At 36.9% G+C, this 20,188-nt stretch overlaps 1 protein-coding gene across 10 annotated transcripts in view; it reads left to right on the plus strand.

The window, feature by feature from the left end:
- The window catches only part of cpeb3 (cytoplasmic polyadenylation element binding protein 3), a 57,355-nt gene that overhangs the window by 13,580 nt on the left and 23,587 nt on the right, over window positions 1-20,188 (plus strand). For 4 of the 10 annotated variants that reach the window (XM_088915679.1, XM_088915684.1, XM_088915681.1 and 1 more), the window contains exons 4-7: window positions 10,351-10,407; window positions 15,389-15,415; window positions 18,746-18,913; window positions 19,993-20,082. In XM_088915679.1, coding sequence (XP_088771805.1) covers window positions 10,351-10,407; window positions 15,389-15,415; window positions 18,746-18,913; window positions 19,993-20,082 — 342 coding nt within the window. The remainder of the gene's footprint in view (window positions 1-10,350; window positions 10,408-15,388; window positions 15,416-18,745; window positions 18,914-19,992; window positions 20,083-20,188) is intronic. The other 6 variants (XM_088915682.1, XM_088915685.1, XM_088915689.1 and 3 more) reach the window with 2 other exon arrangements.

Genomic DNA, 20,188 nt, shown 5'->3' on the forward strand with positions numbered 1-20,188 from the left:
ACCATATCTTTTTAATGGTCTTTTGAATCTATAAATCACCTTTTTGTGTGGTTCCTTAGTTTTGGGATGTTTGCAGGTCATTAATGAAGGAGTTCTGATGACATTAGGGTACAAGGAGTTAACAAAGACTTTTAGGAACCAGGAAGTCATACCTGAATTTAAATTCAGGTGAGATTTTCTGTCAGGTTTCAGCTGGGACTATTCATGAACATGTTTAGTAAATGTGTTTACGTAGCACTCTTCATTGTAAAGAATCTCAAAGCAATTTGATTAAGATGGGGACCCATTTCATCCTGTGCTAACATGCTGCTCCCACCTGGGTGATGGCTGTTGCAGAACTGCACACTATGCACCTGCATCCCACCAACAAATCAGGGAGAGGAGAGAGCAATTACTTCACCAGCAGAATTAAAGGACAGTCGAGACACTGAGACACTGAGACACTGGGTTTAACACCTCTACTGTGGGATCCTTAACAAGTAGTCTTGGGTTTAATGCCTCTTCTGAGCAATGGTAATTTTTAGGTGCTGTCTTTCAACATCAGTTTTGACTTCTCCTTTCAAGCTGTTACTTTATTTTCTTTGGTGATTTCCCCTTGGTTTTCTTGTTCGGTAGGGGAGGATTTTATTTTCATTTAGACTGCCTCACTGTCAGCTTGGGTGTTGTGTGAATAGCGCAGGTCACAAGGATAAATCTAATTCTAGAGTCTTCGTCTGTATCTGTACACCAGCCTGGGGTGCTTGGCTAATATCTCTTCAGTTCAGATCTGAAAGAAACATTCTGCTCATGAATTATCAGGCATCCTTATGTTGACATTTTTCTCGGATTCACAGTAATAAGTTTTTATTTTTCACAGTTCCCTTTAGTTCCAGTCCATGTAAAAGCATGTGCTGGAATATGAGGATTTTTAGGTTTGTCCCCAACCAAGTTGTAGCATTTAAATTTTTACACAATGCATTTAAAATGAAAAACGCAACACAGAAGTTTGGGTGAATACAAATTCTTTATTTAAAAATATGGCTCAGTACTCTTTGGTGAAAAGATTTTTGCAAGTGTGGAAAATGTCATTGATTTTTCAAGTTCTGGGAATGTATGAATTTTCAAGTACTTTTAAATGCTCTTATCTGTCCTTGTAATATTTTCTTTAGTTTTGCCTCCGTCATGATTGCTCCTTAGAATGTGTCCTAGTGTAAGATTGAGTTCTAGCTGTATAAAGGTCAAGATCCAATCTCTCCTGGATCTCCTAAATGTTTCAAACATGATTATTTATGATATATGATCTTGGTGAAAGAATTTCCATGCCATGAAAATGTTAAGGCATTAGGTGTAGTTTATCAATCTGAGTTAATGGTTATCATTTAGGTCCCCATGGTCATATTAATAATAGATCTTGAATAGTTCATGGTCTGGATTAAAGTTACATAATAATAGGTATTGGGAATGAGCCCTTTGTATTTATCATCCATTTCTTCTGTTTTTTTCTGTAGTCATATTTGTATCTAAACACACTATTTATAATTAGCTCTAAGCAAAATGCACAGTGATCATTTTAGACTTCAAGTAAAACCTAAGCAGAAATTTCAATGGAGCTACTGTATGTTTGTGCTATTGCATTTGTTTCATGTTTGAAATATTATAGTTGTAAACTGGACATTGTAGTTTAAAATTCATCCTGGACTCCTGTTCAGTGGAAAGTGGATCCGTTGCCACCTAAATGGTTTTGAAAGGTTTGCTCTTAATATTACGAGAATAGATATTCCGGCTCTCACAATTAACATAGTTTGCTGAGGCCTTCCAAAACTTGTTTTTCTGTTTTTTTTTCCCATCTAATGCATGGAATCTCTCCCACAACAGAATGGAAGGTTTGATATCCTTTTTCTGATCATCGCTGATGGAAGGTCAGTAGGAGGACTGAGGAGTGTAGCATAATTCTAACAAATTGAATCAGAGCAAACACTTTAAATTTCAGCTAATGAGAAATTAAGTGCAATCTTGTGAACAGTGTCCCCTAATGTGGTTATTTGTCACGCTTGTCAAGCTGTTAAACAGAGCGTGGCAATGAACAAATGCAAAAAGGCTTTGCATTTTCAAAGATCCTTCATATGGGAATGAATAGAGTGCATTGCTTCATCTGACTGGCACTTTAGAAAAATCATTCATTGTCAGGCAGTTGATGCATCATGCTTTTTAAAAGCAAGGCATTTTGCTCTCTGTATTTCCTTCCCGGTATAAAACAGAAGTGGAGCCTTCTTGAAATAGTGTACTGGGACTCATTCTTATCAAGCCTGAAATTTTTTCGGCAGTGGTCATAAGGTTTGTTTTTGTCATTTAAAACTGGTTTGTCCAATCCTGCTGCTTTTGCTTGCACATGTGTAGGGCGGTAGGTAGGGAGGGGAAGCTTACAGTCTGGGTCTCTTAGAGAAATGCATTTTTCTCCTCGAATTGAAGATGTTGTCGGCAGATCAGATGATTGCAGAAATGTTTTAAGCCCAGAACAACAAAACAAAGCTGGTCTGTTTACTTACGTGGCAGATGGGGAAAGTGACTTGGAGCACAGGGGTGGAGTGAGACGAGGGGGCTAGTCCAAGTTCAGTTCATTCTTGTGGTCTTTCCTAGCTCCGAAATGCCATTAATCCAGCTGGAATGGAATGTATGGGGAACTTGTGTTGTTGTGGAAGGGGGATATCTTGAACAAACAGTTCCTTTTATTTGATGCATTGGAACGCATGAAGTCCCTTAAATTCAGTCAGCTGAGATCACGTGTGGAGAATTACACTTTCGTCTGCTGACTGTTTGGTACCCTAAGCCGTTAGGATTCCAGCTGGAAAAGCTGGAACAAAGGGTGAAACAGCACAGTCAGTAGGCCCAGCACCTCAGCTGAGGCCTCTAGGCCTTGTTGGCTTCTTTTCTACCTCATCTCTGGTTTTGACGCCCCCACCCTCTTACTCTTTCTCCATACATTTACATACAAGCCCCAAGAGCCTGCTTACGTTTTTATTTTTTGCTTAACTCGCAGAGTGTTTTTTTTTTTATTTCTTTCAAACTGATTGCTCCATGTTTTGGGGAATCTTTCCATCAGTCACCTTCTGCTCTGTCATATCTATTCCAGTAAAATTGGCAGAAAAAATATCTTGTATTGTCATTCCCTCAGTCCTATTGATAATGTACAGCCTCGCCTATGCTCATTTCATGTCACACAAGATTAAAGCTTTGGGGAAGAAAAAGAGGTTGGATAAGGCTTTTTTTCTTTTTTCAGTATAAAAAAATAAGCTTCTCAGCTCTTAGTAGAATTGTATTCAAAAGCTGGATGTGCCCTGTTATAACTTTTCTGTTATATTCAGTTAAGAATGGGGTTTGCATATTTTTATGCAGACTGGACTTTCATTGTGAGTTAAAAGAGACCCTGAGCAGATTTGACTGTAAAGTACTGCTGCTGAAAGTATTCTTCAAGATAATGGTATAGGTTGGAATGGGGTAGAAGCATAATTTACTTACATCCTCTTTAGTCTCACAAAACCTTTATCGTAGCTTACATCTTGTGAAAATAATGGTGTTCTGGTTTTGAAGCCTTCAAAATGGAGGACAGTTCCATTATAGCATTTCTCCCATCAATACTGAATGATTATGCTTCAGTCTGTATTTAGTTTATTCAGTGATAATGTATAAGGCACAAACTTCCCCACTTCTTATGTACAGTAAAAAAAATCATAAATGGCGATTGTCTTGTCTATACCTTGTAAATATTCACGTTGCCATTGGTGATGATCTACCAGGACTAATGGAGTATTATTTCATTGTTAAGTGTCCATTTAATTAAGATTTCAAAAAAGCAAACTTTTTTTTAATCATGGCTTCCAGGGGTTAAAATGTTAAATTGTCATCTCCTTTGCCGTTTTGAACAAGAAAAGGCAGTTTTGCTGTAGTTAATTTACAAGGCAAATTTAAGTTACAGTTAACTATTTAAACTTCCTGAAGAGATATTCAGAAAATCTTATCACGAGTTTCCTCAGAATTGTACCACTCTTGATCTTTGTTGAGAATTCTATTTGCATTCTTACAGCCACTTTGGGTGAGGGAACAGGTGACATAAACTAAATTAAGTACTTTTTTTTTCAGTCATTTCAGTGCTTTTTGCCTCTGTGGTTTTAATTTTTTTTAAGGCAGTGTAGTCTTCCTTAATATATCTCTGAAGTGGGTGAAATTCAATTCTCTGAAGTTCAACTAATGGGTGTAGAGACTTTATGGGTGATGTAGACAAAACAAGTTAAGAGGCATTGCTTGGGTGTCAAAGGTTCTAGGTGCAAGACTGTAAGCTTAGAACAACATTCTGGTGCCTGTGTTTGTTGAAATACAGTTAAATTTCCCATAAAGGCTATCATCTCATCTAATTTTTAAGGCTAGTTTCTGTCGTCCTCAGCTGTAGTGTGGTGGGTTAGTTGGAGAACTGAGGTTACAATCTGAAGTGAACTTTAAAGTCGAAAAGAAAAGTAAAACCATTGCATGCATTGCAACATTTTAATTGTACCATTTTACTAGACCCTGTTTGCAGATGACTACAAACACATTTTGATGAAAATGTTTTTTAACACCTTGTAACATCTTGAGGGTACATGACATCTTGCATTGAAGACATTTGTTCACTGACCTGGTTTACCATGGAGAAATAGTTTTTTTGGTTTAGGTACTCTGTTGCAGAGCGTTCTGTTCCTGCTGGCAAGAAGCGTAGAGTTCTATGCTGAAGGGGAGGTTAAACTGGTTTATGACAAGAAAAAACAAAATTTGCTTCCTTGCCTTAGGATTTTTTTGTGGCAGTGATCACATCATGTATCTTGTGTATAAACATGGCATGTGTTGTGTGTTCTGTAGCAGAACTCGTAAAAAATTTAATTTGGAAATTGAGTGAGATGGGTTGATGTTCTTGTGGTGGCTGTAAGACTCCTTCAGGGTTGTGGATTGTCTTGGGATCTTCCTGGATAGGATATCAAAGACCAGCCAGGGGGAGAGTGTCATGGTTGGAGGCTATAGACAGTGGAAGCTCAGGTGCTTGCAGATGTCAAGATGTCTGTCGTGCCTCACCTGGCTGTGATCTCCGACGTGAATACAAATGTTTCACTGCTGAGCAAGGAGCAGCTGCAATGAGAATCCGCACCTCCCCCCCCCCCCCCCCCCCCCAAATTAGAGGTTATGGAAAGAAAAATTGATATGTCAGAAAAAAGAGCTTTCTCAAGGTGAAGGAGAAGCAGCTGCAAGTTTGGTTGGCCAGTCAATAGGCACGTAGTTGACACTGTTGTAATCTTTGATGATTCAGTCTGCAGGTTGTTCAGCATCCCATATGACAGGTGAATGACCAAAATGTCATGCGTCGCTGTAGAGTAGAGTAGAAGATGAGACCATTAAGATGCTTTGGGCATCTGGTAAGGATGCCCACCCTAGAGGACCAGGTCTGTTAGAATCCTGCTATTCATATCTTGCTGGACTGAGACCTTGAGGTGAACCCAGGTTACACTGAGGGGAGTTTGTCTCTGGACTGGCCAGGAGACATTTGGGAATTCCCCAAGAAGAGCTAGAATCTTTTAGCAGAGGAACAGGATATCCCATACTCAGCATGGTCCCGCAGAGGCAGACTGAAAATGGAGGGATAGGTGGCAGCTTTCCTGCATCTTGTTTCATCTGTAACCTTCCTTCTAAATATGGCTTTTTTCATATGCGTTGATTGTTTTTTTTAAACCACAACAACAGACCACATGTTACCAAGAAGCCTTGATGTGCCTATATTTTCATCCTTGTGGTAAACGTAAAGGCTGTTGCCTAGCACCCCAGGAAGCTGGCTCAGTATGGGGTCAGTGAAGGTTCCTTCGTGCCCACATCAGACTGCTTTGCCATGTTCAGCAGGGATCAGGACAGTGTGGTTCTCTTCATCATCTCATGTTCCCCATGTTCCTCTTTAGTGCCTTGTTCTGGAGTAATTTGCTTTGCTATGTTTAATTGCAGTGATAGACATCCCTGTGAGAGCTAGACTTTACAGTTGGACAGCCCTGGTGTAGACTTTGTTTACAGCAGGTGTGCCTGGTAGATGCAACATGAAACTGATCATTACGGTTTGGTAGAAACAGAGACTGTACTGAGACAAGCAGGTGGACAGGAAAATAAGCATATTCTGTCACCATCTGAAAATTGTCATAGTGTTGTTTGTGGTTATTTATTTAAAATCATTATGATTTTCTTAACAGCTTCTACACATACAATTCAGATTTTCAGTCTTTCCACTGCATAAGACTGTTTATGGGTAGCTCTGTTTTTGTTTTTAAACATTTATTTTTCCACTTTTTGTCCAGTGTCTGATTCTGTAATTGAAAGGTGCCATCAATGATTTAAAACCTGTCATTCTCAAGGCTCAGACACTGAACATGCTGTAATTAACTTTCTTTTGTAGAGCAGGATATAAACGGATCACATATTCATATACCATTGTCTTTGGTCTTCATCTGTCTCTCTGAAAATATGTCCCTTTGCTGAACTAAAATATATATTTTAAAATTATTTTATTTCATTACTTAGTCAAAGTGACCTTTGTACACCAAATGGGAGCAGCTGTTCTCAAGCTTTTCAGTACTGATGAAAAAGAATTTAGTACTTGTAGTAATTTATTTAAGTATAACTTCTTACAGCTTTTTCTATTTTGACATAATCATGTTTGAACATGACAACTTGCCATTATAAGTTGTGTAGGAACACCAACATTCATTGTGAACACTCCCTAAGAGCTACCAATATTGATAGCTGGCCAGTTCTGTTCAGTTGAAAATTGGCATCTGTTCAATAGAGTAATTAATTCAGTTCTCTTATTTACAAGTATAACATTATATCTTCAGGATATGAAATTCTTTTATCGGGCATTGTATTATACCAGACATTTCTGTTTCCATCTTCAGTTTTTATATGGGAGAATTAATAATTCTCTGAGAGACTGCAGAAAGTTTAAAATGCTAAATGTTTTTATATAAATCAGTGATTAAATAAATACATGATTAAAAAATAGAATAAAACCTACTGCCCATAGGCGCACCAATTTCTAACATGGTTCTAACATGGCGCCGGAGAGTGGCGACATGTTGCATGTTGCTCCTTGTCTGAACATCTGTCTGTTTCATGTTGTGGGATTTTTGTATACAATACTGTATGCCTTTTCAGCAATTATTTATGATTGACAAGTATAAGCGTTTCACTGGACTTGCGCATATGACAAATAAACTGAACCGAACCTGTTTAAAAATGGCATCCAAATCAAGATTCTTTAAAATAGTTATTTTACAGCATTTCGTGTCCAGTTGATGTGTGAAGAAATATTCCAAATACTAAACTATGTATGATGGGAGACTTTCTTCTAGTGTTTTTCCTCACCTTTGGAGTTGTTAAAATTAAGAACTCAAAACACCACTGAGCGTTTCTAAATTGTTTAAAACATTGACCAAATGGTTTATTGCAATGTGCAAGTTTAATGTTAATTGTGTAGCTTTAATTATGATATTCTGTGATTCTCATTTGTTATGCACATAATATTCTTAATCATTTAATATTCTTAATCAAATGTGCTGTGTGATTAAAAAGTGTTAATTTTTAAATGACCAACTGCTGTGTTTTTCCAGCCTTTCTTCCAGCAATAGGCTGTTATTAGAGACTGGGAGTACTGGAACCCTGGGAAAAAACAGTGTATAGACATTAAACAGCTGATACATTAATTCACATTTACAGTAATTAATGAGCTCAATCTAAGTGTATACTCTTGTCAGGTTTTGCAGTCTTGTTTGCTTGAAGTATTTGTATTCATGTGGTAAAACAGAAAGGAATATGGGAATGAAGACGGAAACTCTTTTTTATTCGGGAAGGAGAAACTTTCCACCTCTGTCTTAGCAGACTTTCCACCATAATTCACATAGATTTTTTCCAAGTAGACTGATAGGGTTCTTTAATGCAAGTTTAGATATGGATTAAGAGGTTTTAGGAAACCTCTGGGTGTGAAGTTGTTAGTTTTGTGCTTAGGATGATTGACTACTAACCCTTTTTCTACTGCCCTTTTGAGTATTTTTCCTCAGTATTTTAGTTCTTTGTATTTTAATGTGATGTTAAATACACTTTGCAATTTTAATGTTAAGAACAAATTTGGTTGACTAAACAAACCCAAGAAAATTAATAAGTGTCCCCCCCCAGGTGGTAGCATCGTAATACTCAGGATTATTTGCTGATTAATTGCCATTTTTTACAATTTGCTACTCATCCTGAGAATTTGAATAGCTCCGGGTATTTGAAATGCAGCTTCTGTAGGTTGTAGAGTCTCTCTAACTACATGAGGCACAATTCTGGTGCCACTGTAATTAATTGAAGTTTAAGCAAAAAGTGTTTTATAAGTATTTAAAAAAAAACTTGCAAAATGTAAATATCAGTTTCCTTCAAATGAAATTCAAGCATCATATCATTAAGAATAATTTGTAAAGTCATTCATATTGTACCCTGTTATACATGGTTAAACAGTTCAAAGAAAAGCAAGTTTTTGGATGATAAAGGTACATGTATAGTAGTCTTAATCATTTTATAATTAAGGGGTAATGGACATTTTACTTTAATGGGTTTTACAGAATTTTACATTGTTAATTTTTTTTTTAACAGATTCTTATGGTTAGAAAGGATTTAATTCCAGAAAATTAGTTTACATTTGGAGTCTTGTCTCTTGCACAGAAGCAGGGTTGAAAAGAGATGAATTCCTATAGGTTATATGAAAATTTAATCAATCCAATTATTTCTTCTGCCTTCTTTACCAGAAGATGGCTGGTAAAAAAAAAAAATTGCTGGTCTCAAAATAGCAGGCAAGGACAAGTGATGAAATGTCACCCAAGCAGTACCCTGTGCTGTACTGCAGTGAACTAAATAAGCAGATGGCACATGCCCAGTGCTATTTTAGGAGTCAAAAAGGCTCAGTACCTCAGCCTTAAGAATAGGGTTGCCACCCGGCTGTTTTTATTTTGGTGTAGTTTTTCGTTGGTTGTTTAACATTAAATAGCATTTTTTCAAAGGAACTGTTGTACACAAATGCAGTGAAAAGTTGTAAACAGAATCTCCTTTCCCCGGGGAGAAGTTGTGAAGGTGCCCCCACTCAACAAATACACGCATACACACGAGCACACACACACTGGGAAGGTGGCAAGAAGATGCAATTGTATTTCAGAATGCAGGGAGCAGAGAGTTCAACGGACAGATGCCGCGTGGCTTTCAAAACATGACGGTTATAACCCATACAACCACAGGTGTGAGAAACAGGGTAGTTTTAGAAGCCTAATTTATGGATTCTGTTGATTACTAAGTGGTGGTATGGTATCATTGTAGTTAGCTGTGCTGTGTCCCAGCTCTGGGGTCCTGGGTCTGATTCTGAAAATGGGTGAATCTTGATCACCAGTCAAGGGATTGTAGTAACAAACTGGATTTGTTACTGAAGGATCACTAAAGTAAAAAAAAAAAAGATAATTCTGGACATGCGTGACCTTTTCTGTGTTTGTGTCCCTGTCAAGTGAATAACTTGGTGAATAACTAGGCAAGGTTAAGGATTTATTTCCCCCTCCACCTTGATCTACCTGTGACCATCCTGGTGATGCTCCAGCAGAACATACAGCCCAGCCTAGAAGGCACTTCAGGGCTTGCACTGCCTTGCTTTATCATGGTACTGTACACTGCAAGCACTTTAACATGTATAGAACACCTAGATGTGGCTTTAGCAACAATTTATTGTGGTGGGGGGGGGAAACAGCTGCTGTGCACAACCAACATTTTGACCATAGGTAGGTTGAAAGACTATATATCAAATGCAGCATCGTTTTTTGATCTGATGAATACCATCCGCCAGCGTTCTCTCAACCAATTTTAGTGTCTCATTCTATTTGAAAACAGAAGTATGCCCTTGTTTTTTTTTAATCCAACACTGCTTTATTTTCCTGTGGCTCATCTGCAGTTCATCACAATGCCAAATTGCCGAATTGCCCGTTTGTGCAGTACCTGGACATACCTTTTCTTCCATTAAAATGTAAGATATTTCCATAAGAGTTTGGAAGTGCTTTGTTTCTCACCATTGGATGAATGCGAGATAACTCAGGCTGCTAACGCTTTGTGAAACAGATCTGCATCTTGTGGTGGAATTGTGTCCATGTCTCGTATTCTCCCGAGTTCTGTTAAAAAGTTTCCATTCATCAGGGAGTCAAGGATATCCTGGTATCTACACTTGCAGTCTTGTGTTGCATAATATGTGTAAACTGGGACATATTTAAATGACTCATATTCTAATAAGGTCTTAATTTACTTTCACAGGACGTATGGGTCTAAATTTCCACCACCCAGGAGCAGATAACATAATAGCACTAAACAGTGAGTATTTTTAAGAATGTATTTGAACTATTACTAATCTGTATGTTTATTTTTTTGTGCTTAAAAGGAACATTTTAGTTTATTTAAGTACATGAAGCGTTCTCTTCTCTCTGCGATTGCAAATAAAAATGTTCAGTAGCTTCTGAAAAACAATTATCTGTACACTGTGATGGAGTGGCTTCCTGTCTGAGGTATATCCAGTTTTGCAGGTTAGTCTCCAGCTCGCCTCTACCCTGTGGACTGAGCAGTCGCTGAAAATGGATGGATAAAACACTTGGAAATAAGAATGAGTGAAACCTAAAGCTCGCAGCTGGTTGTTGTTTTTTAAAGTCTGTTTCCTTCAGTTTTGCGATCAATCCTCTTTTTAAGCGAACCATCATGCCAGAAAGTGTGTATTCCTGAATATTGTTTAATTCTTCAGTTGAAATTAATTTGATTTTAGAAAATCGTATATTTCCTTTAGACATGTATTTTATTCCTCATTTTGTAGCACAGTTTATCAAGCACATGAGTTCTGCCTTGTGGCCTTTTATAAGGTCGTAAAAATCTTGCCTTCCATTGCTGAACTATATGAAATATACCCGCCTCTCATTTTATGAATGGGATACATTCTTTGAAGGTCATCTGTTAAGCGAAAATTTAATTAAACTGAATTTCCTGTTAATTAAAATCAGTAATTAAAGATATATAACCTAAGATTATATGAATTTATATGAATAATAGTGAAAGGAACTAAGTATGCAGTATGGCAAAAAAACATACTATACTCACAACAGTGAGTATACGCACAGCTGAGTTACTGCACATCTAAAATGGCAAACTTAAGAGCTCTTGTTAAGTGCGATCCAGTGTTTTTATATGTATGGTATTATCTTGAATGATCAAAGTACATGCTAATTTTAACCTACAGTATTATTTTCATATATATTTGTGATACAGTGGCATTTCTCTGGCTGTAAATTCCATCCTTTAGGCCAACTTACTGATAAGCCAGTCAGGATCCAGAATTGCTCCTCGTATTATTTTTTTAAATAGTTAAATAAAGCTGAAACATGAAATGCTGTAAATCCAATTTAATTACAAATGTGTATTTTGGCAGTAATGAGTGCAAATGTCTTGGTAGTGCTGTTGTCTCTGGAGACTGCATTTTTTTATTACTAGGTTAGAAGCACATTTGGTTTTTGAGTTGTGGAAATATTTAAAATAATTAATCTTTAATAATTTGTCTTTTGTGTGTCTTCTTTTGTTACCTGTTTTTGTGTCGCAATAACAGACCTGTATAGGCCCCATCAATATTTCCCTTCCAGGTCTAGCCTTTCCTTTAAATCTCTTTCCACTGTCCTAAGGAAAGAGTTCAGGGCAGGGCTGTCTCACAGACGTGTTGTATGCTACAGCCCTGCTCGCATACACTTTTAGCTTCTTCAATGCAATAACATGTAGTACTATAGGTGCAGACGTGTGAAGGAATAAGTAAAGGGAACTGGCTGTTATCACAGTTGCAGTTTCACAGTGGATTACTATGTTCAGTGCAAGGTGCCTGCTGACGCAGGAACACTGCCTGTTGCACGGTCATCTCAGACCAGTGTAAGAGTCTCATTAGAGTAGTATGAACTAGAAGCAGGATGAATGAGAATCTCACTTCCTTGCATCTTAATTGGGAAGGAAATGCATTTTTTTTCTTTCCCCGATTTGCATAGTCTTGAACATTTGCTCTGAAATAGATGTCTATGTGTGTATGACAGGCATAGTTTATTTAGCTGTGAAATTTTCATTTAAGTGTTAGGATGAGGTTTTACTGAACCTTTTAGCAGTCCATATAATTAAAGGAAAAGTGACTAACATGACAGTGTGTTAAGTGGGTGGTTATATTTTGTCACGGCTTGAGACAAATAGCATTTTGATTTTCACATTTAAAAACCTTTGAGGGAAGTCTTTTGATTCTTGCCTTTTGTGCTTTCTATCAAATGAACAATAGTTTCAGGACAGGCAGCAGCACTGCATTTATTTTGCTTTGTAGTGAGTTTCTCATCATCAGGGTTCAATACTATAGATTCATGTCTCAGTTTGTTTGGAGGTGTATTGTATTCCAGATGTAGTTTAAAGAAAAAAGCAGGTTTATTTTTTTACAAATCCGACTGCCTTCAATAAAGCATTTTTCCCATATATATTTTAAGTTATCTTCAAAATATTACCAAAATACTGCTGAAATATTGTCTAGTTGTCAAATGTCTGTTATTGATAAACCTTTATTTTTGAAAATGGAAATGTTTATCATATTCTTTAAGCACCTCTTTTTCTGTATTTATAAAATATTATAGTGTATCAAACCCACATGTTTAGCCTAATAATCTGAAGCACCTTACATAATATATATTTTACTTTCTTAGCCTAAGATCCCAACAATGTTGTTTCAGCATTGTTTTCATGACAGAAGTGTAAATTTCACCATATTTACATTTTATTGTATTGATGGAAGAAAGTTCGGGCTCTCATTAATGAATGTTACCACTTACAACTCAATAAGCATGACGGTCACGGTAAAGAAATGTATCTGCATCCTTGTTTTGAGTTGAGTAAGTTGTAGTTGAGTCCACAGTAATACATAAAACTTTACAGACGCCACTTCATAAATCTGCACTGGAGTACTGAGAAAAGATGAGAGGTGAAATTCTTGTTTCAACAACAGCAAAGTTTTGAATACTTGAACTTTGGAGTGAGTCTAAAAGGTGTCTTGTTCCATGGCAAAGCAATTGATACTTTAGTTTCACAGAACTAAAGGCAGCCCTTCGTTCTCAGAAGTCGGATGATTACAGCGACATTGCCCTTCTCTTAGATTTTTTTTAGAGCAAACCTCTGCTTGGACACTTGTAATAAAAATCAATGAAGAAATGCCAATTGAGGTAAGATGTTCAAAATGGAGTACTTTAAACAGCACAAAACCCTTGACGTCATATAGAGATTCTGAAGTAAAATGCTTTTTTTCCCCCCACTATGAATTAGACATATTTTTTCTTAATTATTTGAAATATTATTTTTTTATTTTCACTATCTTTGCTGTAAGTACCTGCTTTAACCTGCTGAGATTCCTAGACTTTGTTGTGTGCATTCAAAGAAAACAAAACTGTAATGAAAGGTTTACCAGACTGTATGGGAATACAGCAAGCCTGAGTATAATCATTTTAAACAGAAAATGTTCAGCTTTGCCCATATCAACTGTTCCACTAAAAGAAAGGCTGGAAAAACCTACCTAATGCAAACAAAGTCAGGCTCCTAGTTTTAAGGATCCTAAATTCCTGAGAACACTCCTTAGCAAGTCTCACAATGACCAGGCAGGTTCTTACAGGATTCTCCTTCACTACTCCCCAGGTGACAGCTCTGTGGGTGCTGTGTTTTCAAGCAGCCCCAATATTTCTGATCATATTCTGTTAAATCAGGAAGGAATACATTTTTGCTTTCTACGAACTTCGGAGATCAGCAATGGACTGCGCATTCACAATGCTAAAAAACGATTGTCTTGTCCCATAGTCAGCTCATCCGATTGTTAATTCAGTGGATTTATTAACGACTTACCAGCGAACCATAAGCAGCTGGCTTTGGTTCTTAAAAGGTGTCCATGGGGAACTTGCTCCATGCTGCTGCCACCAAGGGAACACGACAGGAGCTATATATTTCAGAAATGGCTAAATTTATAATTCAGAAGAACGGCCCTCCAAAACGGACAAACCCCAATATCTGCACATCTGATAGTAAAGGAAAGGGATCTTCCTATTAGCTTAACAGTGATGGGGAGGCCAGCAGCTACACTAGAGCAGCACTTAAGAAAAATCTGATTTTTCAGACAATGTGGACACGAACACGTCCACAAAATACATCTTATTGCAGAGAAAGCCACGTCATCTTGCAGAAAGTTGAAATATTAAAATGTTATTAAGGAAATGCAGGTATACATGCAGGAAAGGCTTCCATTTTAGCAAGGAATGGATGAGCTGTTGTCAAAGGCAATATAGTGTGCATAGAAGGTTTTTTTTTGCATGTTCTTTTGTAGGAACTGTTATCAAAAAAAACATTTAGCTAAGTAAATTTTGGCAAAGGCATTGTTTTGTATTTCCTTTGTCCAGGAAGAGCGAGAAACCTTCTCTTAATTTAAACAGGAAGGGAACGGTGGCTCTCTTTTTGTCCTTATTAAAATCAGCATGGAGGATACAGCACTGCTTAATGTTCTTATTCAGAAAGGTAAAGCAAAGATTCAGTTGTCCTACCTAGTTAATGTTACAGGAAAAGGGTTTTTTAGTTCCTTATATCCAGTTATTGTTTCTGTTCAGGATTTTTTCCTCTATCCTCTTCTAACAAGAATTGCAGCTATAGTTTTAGATGTTAATTGCAACATGGGGGTTGCCCTTCTTTAAAATGGGAAATAGAAGTTTACTAATACTATTATGTTACACTGTAAAGCGAGGTTTGGGATAGAAGATAACACCGTGGTATTCTGAATCAAATGCTTGTTTTACTCCACAGTTTTTGTTTTCTCTCTGAAAGCAGCGTTAAGCTTCACTTTTGTCCACCAGTGACTGAACAGCTGTTAATCTTTAATGCATACCTGTTTGCTTAATGTGTTTTCGTAAAGCAATGTAGTTGCAGCATCTGTAAAAACAAAGCCAGCAGCGTAAAACAAAAATATTTTCTACTAGTTTAAAAAATTTGTAGCAGTTTTATTTTAAATTCCAAATGTGTTTTACTTAAAGCATTTTACTTGATTTTGCATTGTAAAGGATGTCGAAATGCTGTTTGTAAGCACCACTTCTTCTGATTTGTACCTTTTTGAAAAGGAAAACAGGAATACTTAAAACCACACCTTTTTATCTATTGCATTGAGCCAAAACAGGTTTGTGTTGATTATAATTTTGACTACTGCTTTGCTGTGTGTCTAAGTTTGTTTTCTGGAAAACCCACAGAATTTTTGTTTTTATTTTGTGTTCACAAGCAGCAAGGAGCTATGGGCGAAGAAGAGGTAAAGTCGGATTTTTGTGTTCTGCTTGCAAATGTCTGAGGAATCAATAATATTTGAGTGCAGCTCTCAATTATGCAATGTTTGATTGTTTGCTTCTGTTTTATGATAAAATCACAATTAATCATTTTTTTTTATTTTGTATTATGCATTTAATCTCAAATTAGGTATAAATTTGCATTGTGCTCTAACCTATAGCTTGGAATTTTTTGCTTGATTTAAAAAAAATCAGCTTGCTTTTTCAGTCTTTTTATTGAGTCAATCTGCTACATGCAGTACAAGAGCAAGGTGTATTCAGTTTTAATCTAATAGAATCAGTCTTTGTGGCATGAAATGAGAATAAATGGAACAGACAGGCATATAGATTATAAGCAAGAGTGGGCAACCACTGTCCTGAAGAATATGTGGATATTCATTGCATAAATTGGACACTTTCTTGCCATGCACATAGTTTTTTTATAGAAATATAATGACTGACCACAGCTGAAGTATCCTATAATTGGGTGGTTGATCATAAAGTGAAAACCACAGCTAATAGCACCTATCGTCTGTATGTCAAAAATGTTCCTAAGCAGTGTCAGAACGGCTATAGACAGAGTACTAAACTGCAAGAATTCTCACACCAGTTACATTGCCAGTATTCATTGTGCCTACACACTGCATTTAAGATGGATGTGAAATAACGTTGTTATTCAAGTTCCAAAATACACTGTGCAGGGACCCTGGGGTTACATACCACTCAACATGGGCAAGTTCGACTTAACGTAAACCACTGTAAATTAGACATTGTTGAAATAATTCCTTGTTTCTTTCATTTTATTTCAAAACACCATGTATTAATTCTATTACAATGTCTGCATGTGACCCAAGAAGTCTAAAGGATAGGATCCTAACCCACCAACATATACAGTAAATAGTAAATTGTATATATTTATATGGCTCAAGAGTGCAGTCTGGCTTAAGTAAAATTGGACTTATGGGAATGGCTTCCAGAACCAAACTATTGCAGAAGTTGTGGTCTGTCTATCACTTCTGCCAAGTACATGGATTGTTAACTCAGACGCCTGTGTAAACAAGTGCAACTGTCTGTGTCTGTGCAAGCAGTGATGAGCAGGATCTGCAACAAGCGAATTGACTCACTAATAAACTTACAGAAGGGCGGAGATTCTTCATCTCGTAATTCTTTTTGTCAATTTGAAGTATAGACTACTTTAGTCTCTATCATTTGACTGTCATATTGGTTTGTTATTAATCGTCTAAAGCAACAGTGAATAAATGTTAGCTGCACCCAAGAAGGAGCTGCTTTTTAATCACTGAAGAACTGAAAGATATTAGAAGTTAAACCAAAGAGAAAATCCTTTCTTGGTTGGTACTATTGTTTTTTCCCTATTATGGAGATGAGAAGGATTTCACGTGTGTTCACAGTAGCTTTCTCCCAGAGGAGCAAGTTATTTTTGTTTTCCAAACAAATCTACCAGACCCTGATCTAAGGACTGCATGTTTAACAAGGAGCCTTTCTGTTATGATTTCTGAATGCAGTGCTGGAGAGCTAATTCAGACACGGTGCTCTGCTGTACCGATATTGTACAGTTAGGTATCTTGTACATGTGCAACAACTCAATTAAAATCAGTAGGGAGGTTTCCTCCCAAACCTTCTGACTGGCAGAATATTAAAAAATATACTTTTCATCACTTCAGGATCATTAACTGAATGTTTGGACTTGATAATAGATACAAAGATGTTTGTACACGTGTTAATAAAAACAGTATTTTAGATTGTATTGTCTGCAAAGCCTTTTTCCAATGTCCCGGCTGACAGTCTTCTATGACTGCTTCCCTCTGCCTTTCCTCATCATTTCCACTTCACTCTTTACAAAACCATGTCATTGGCAAAGGATTTCAATTCCCAGAATTCCAAACTGCTTACCTGGAAACCCTTTAAAGACAGACCAGCCACTGTCAATTGTAGGAGCATCATTCAAATGGTACTCTGCCTTACCGCAAGCATCCTATTTTAATCTATAACTTTTCCGAATATTAGAATATTTTTCTGATTCCAGCCTTCTGACTGGTAAGCTTTAGTGTGAGACAGTCTCTTATAACAAAGTGTCACTCTTGGGTAATGGGTAATGAGCCATTTAGTCCTGTAACCTGATTCCCTTAAAAATTATGCTCTTTCTCTTTGGCTTAATTTGTGTAAATATTTGATTTACTTCTAATTTGCTACTAAGTTGAATGTTTGACTTTTTAAAGGTTTTCTAAGCAGAACCACCAGCAGTGACGTCCATAGCCAGATTAGTAACTCTACAATTAAAACAGAATTCTTAGTAATCAGAAAAAAGTAATACAATATGTTTCTTAGTATTTCAATTTATGTAGTATGTAAACATTTAAGTCCTGGCATGGATCTTGCAGTAGGTACTTTAAATCTAAGATGGCATGTGTTTGGCCTTTTGAAACATGACTTAAATGCCTTTGGTGTTATTAACTAATTGAACTGAAGTTTAAATTGAGATTTGTGCTTTTGTTTTTTTATCTTGATGCACTAACTCAAAAAATATTCCATGTGTAATACCTAATGCTGTCTTTTATTCACTTTAAGTAGGACAGGAAGCACTGGATATAAATGCTAGAAAGTGTTTAAGACAGAAGAAAATATATATATTTTTTTACTTATACCCTTAGCTATTTACCTGCATTTTCACAATTGAAATCTGAATGTGCATTTACATCTTATAAATGTGAGTGATCACAAGTATGTTTGTGTCTTTTAGAGCTAGGAGGAGTCTTGTCAACATTTCCATCATTTCTTTTCACACGCTTTACAGAGATCAAAGGATCAACAGGCCAAGCTTCTTATGGAAACAACACAGCATACACTGAGCACAATAGCGTTGTCACAGTTCAACTGTTGCAGAAAGGTTTATATTGCAGTCCAATACAAGAGTAACCTTTCATCAGACAGCATTTTTTTGACCCAAGGCAGTGTCAATATGTAATCTTCAGACAGTGTGTGAGGTGATGGATGCACTTGAACTTTCGAAAATGAATGGTACAGTTTGTTTCCATTTTATTCCAGCGCTAACTTCATATAATTTTGATGCTTTCTGAGAAGATAACTTGTAGAAGAGGAAAAGAGGGATTTCTCCTTTTACATTAAGTTTCTTCATTTGTTTCCATTGGTAAACATTTGTGGTCATCTTTCTGTCCAATGACATACGGACATATTTTTCTTTGAATGATGAACACATTCTGTCTTGTTTGATTACAACTATATTCGAATACTCTATTCCCCCCCCCCCGCTCCCCTCCTCCTTTTCTCTCTGTTTCTAGGTCGTTCTTCACTCTTTCCTTTTGAAGACGGTTTCCTAGACGACGGCCATGGTGACCAGTCCTTAACGCCTGGCCTGGGCTCCCCAACGCGCTGCCAGAATGGAGAGAGGGTGGAGCGTTATTCCAGAAAGGTCTTTGTTGGAGGGCTGCCTCCTGACATTGATGAAGGTAGTTGAGACTTTTGTCAACACGGAATCATTTGATGGTAGATTTACAGAGTTCAGAATCCCTGTAAAGGATAAGTGGAATGCCCAAGTTCAATAAGAGAACCATTTCATACCATAGTGCATTTTTATTGTATTTATATTTTGTGAGACTGAGTAAGATTTAGACATTTAAAGAGCTAAATTGTAACTTCTATAAAAGTCAAAGAAAATCTTTTCACATTTTGGATGTTAATATTTACAGTTTGAGGTTTATTTGTCTGAAATGTAGTTTGCATAGGCATTGCTAGTTTTGTTCTGTCAGAATGGTTTGCATTCTTTACTTTCCACATACTTACTAATTGCAGATTGGTAACATGATAATGGCGGATGTATCTCAACTGAGATTCTAAATTTCGGAAGTTTCTTTGCCAAGGAGTAGTATAGTGAGACTTGATTAGCCTACAGTGCCCATTATTCTGTCCCAGGAAGGTCTAATTGATAGCAGAATAAAAGCAAGTTGGTTTTCCTGAGTAGCAAAAGCCTTCAGATTTGTTGATTTAAAACATAAATAACAGTTTTGGCTTTTGTTGTACCAAGACTTTTTAAGGGCACTGTATCTCTTAGGTGAAAAAATTGCAAGTTAACTTCTATATAAAGTAAAAATCTCCTTACTCTTAACCTGACCTACCTAAAGTGGGCCACCTCCTCTGGGCCTGGAGGATTTTAGTATGCTGGTGTATATTTTTTGCACTGAACTCTGACACAAGACAGAAAGAACTGTTAGGTGACAAAGACAGTCAGCTGAGTGGCTTATAGTTGCCCATCATGTCATGGAATGTCAATCACTTTTAATTCCAGAATTGGAGGGGGTTATTTTTTTAATGGTCTCATAATAATGGTGTTTATACGCAATAAACTACAGTTTTACATCCTTTGGCAGTATCTTATTTAAGTTGTTGTACCTACTGTAAAGAATTAGTTCTTGTGTTAACTAGTGTGCATTGATAGATTTTATATGTGAACGTAACTGCCAAGTAGGGGGAACACACAAAAACATGTTTTGATAATATTGCTGTAATTCTGTCACTGGTTTTTCTCTAGATGAAATCACCACAAGCTTTCGTCGTTATGGGCATCTCGTTGTGGATTGGCCACACAAGGCAGAGAGCAAGTCCTATTTTCCACCCAAAGGTAATTACTTCATTGTGGAAGACATCTTTAATGAATTCAGGTCTTTAGTGAGCTCTGTACTGTTACAATTCAAAGAACAGTATTTTAAAACTGTGAAGATATAGGA

This window comes from Atractosteus spatula, chromosome 5 (genome assembly GCF_055471065.1).
Source record: "Atractosteus spatula isolate fAtrSpa1 chromosome 5, fAtrSpa1.hap1, whole genome shotgun sequence".
In the NCBI taxonomy this organism is placed as follows: domain Eukaryota; kingdom Metazoa; phylum Chordata; class Actinopteri; order Semionotiformes; family Lepisosteidae; genus Atractosteus; species Atractosteus spatula.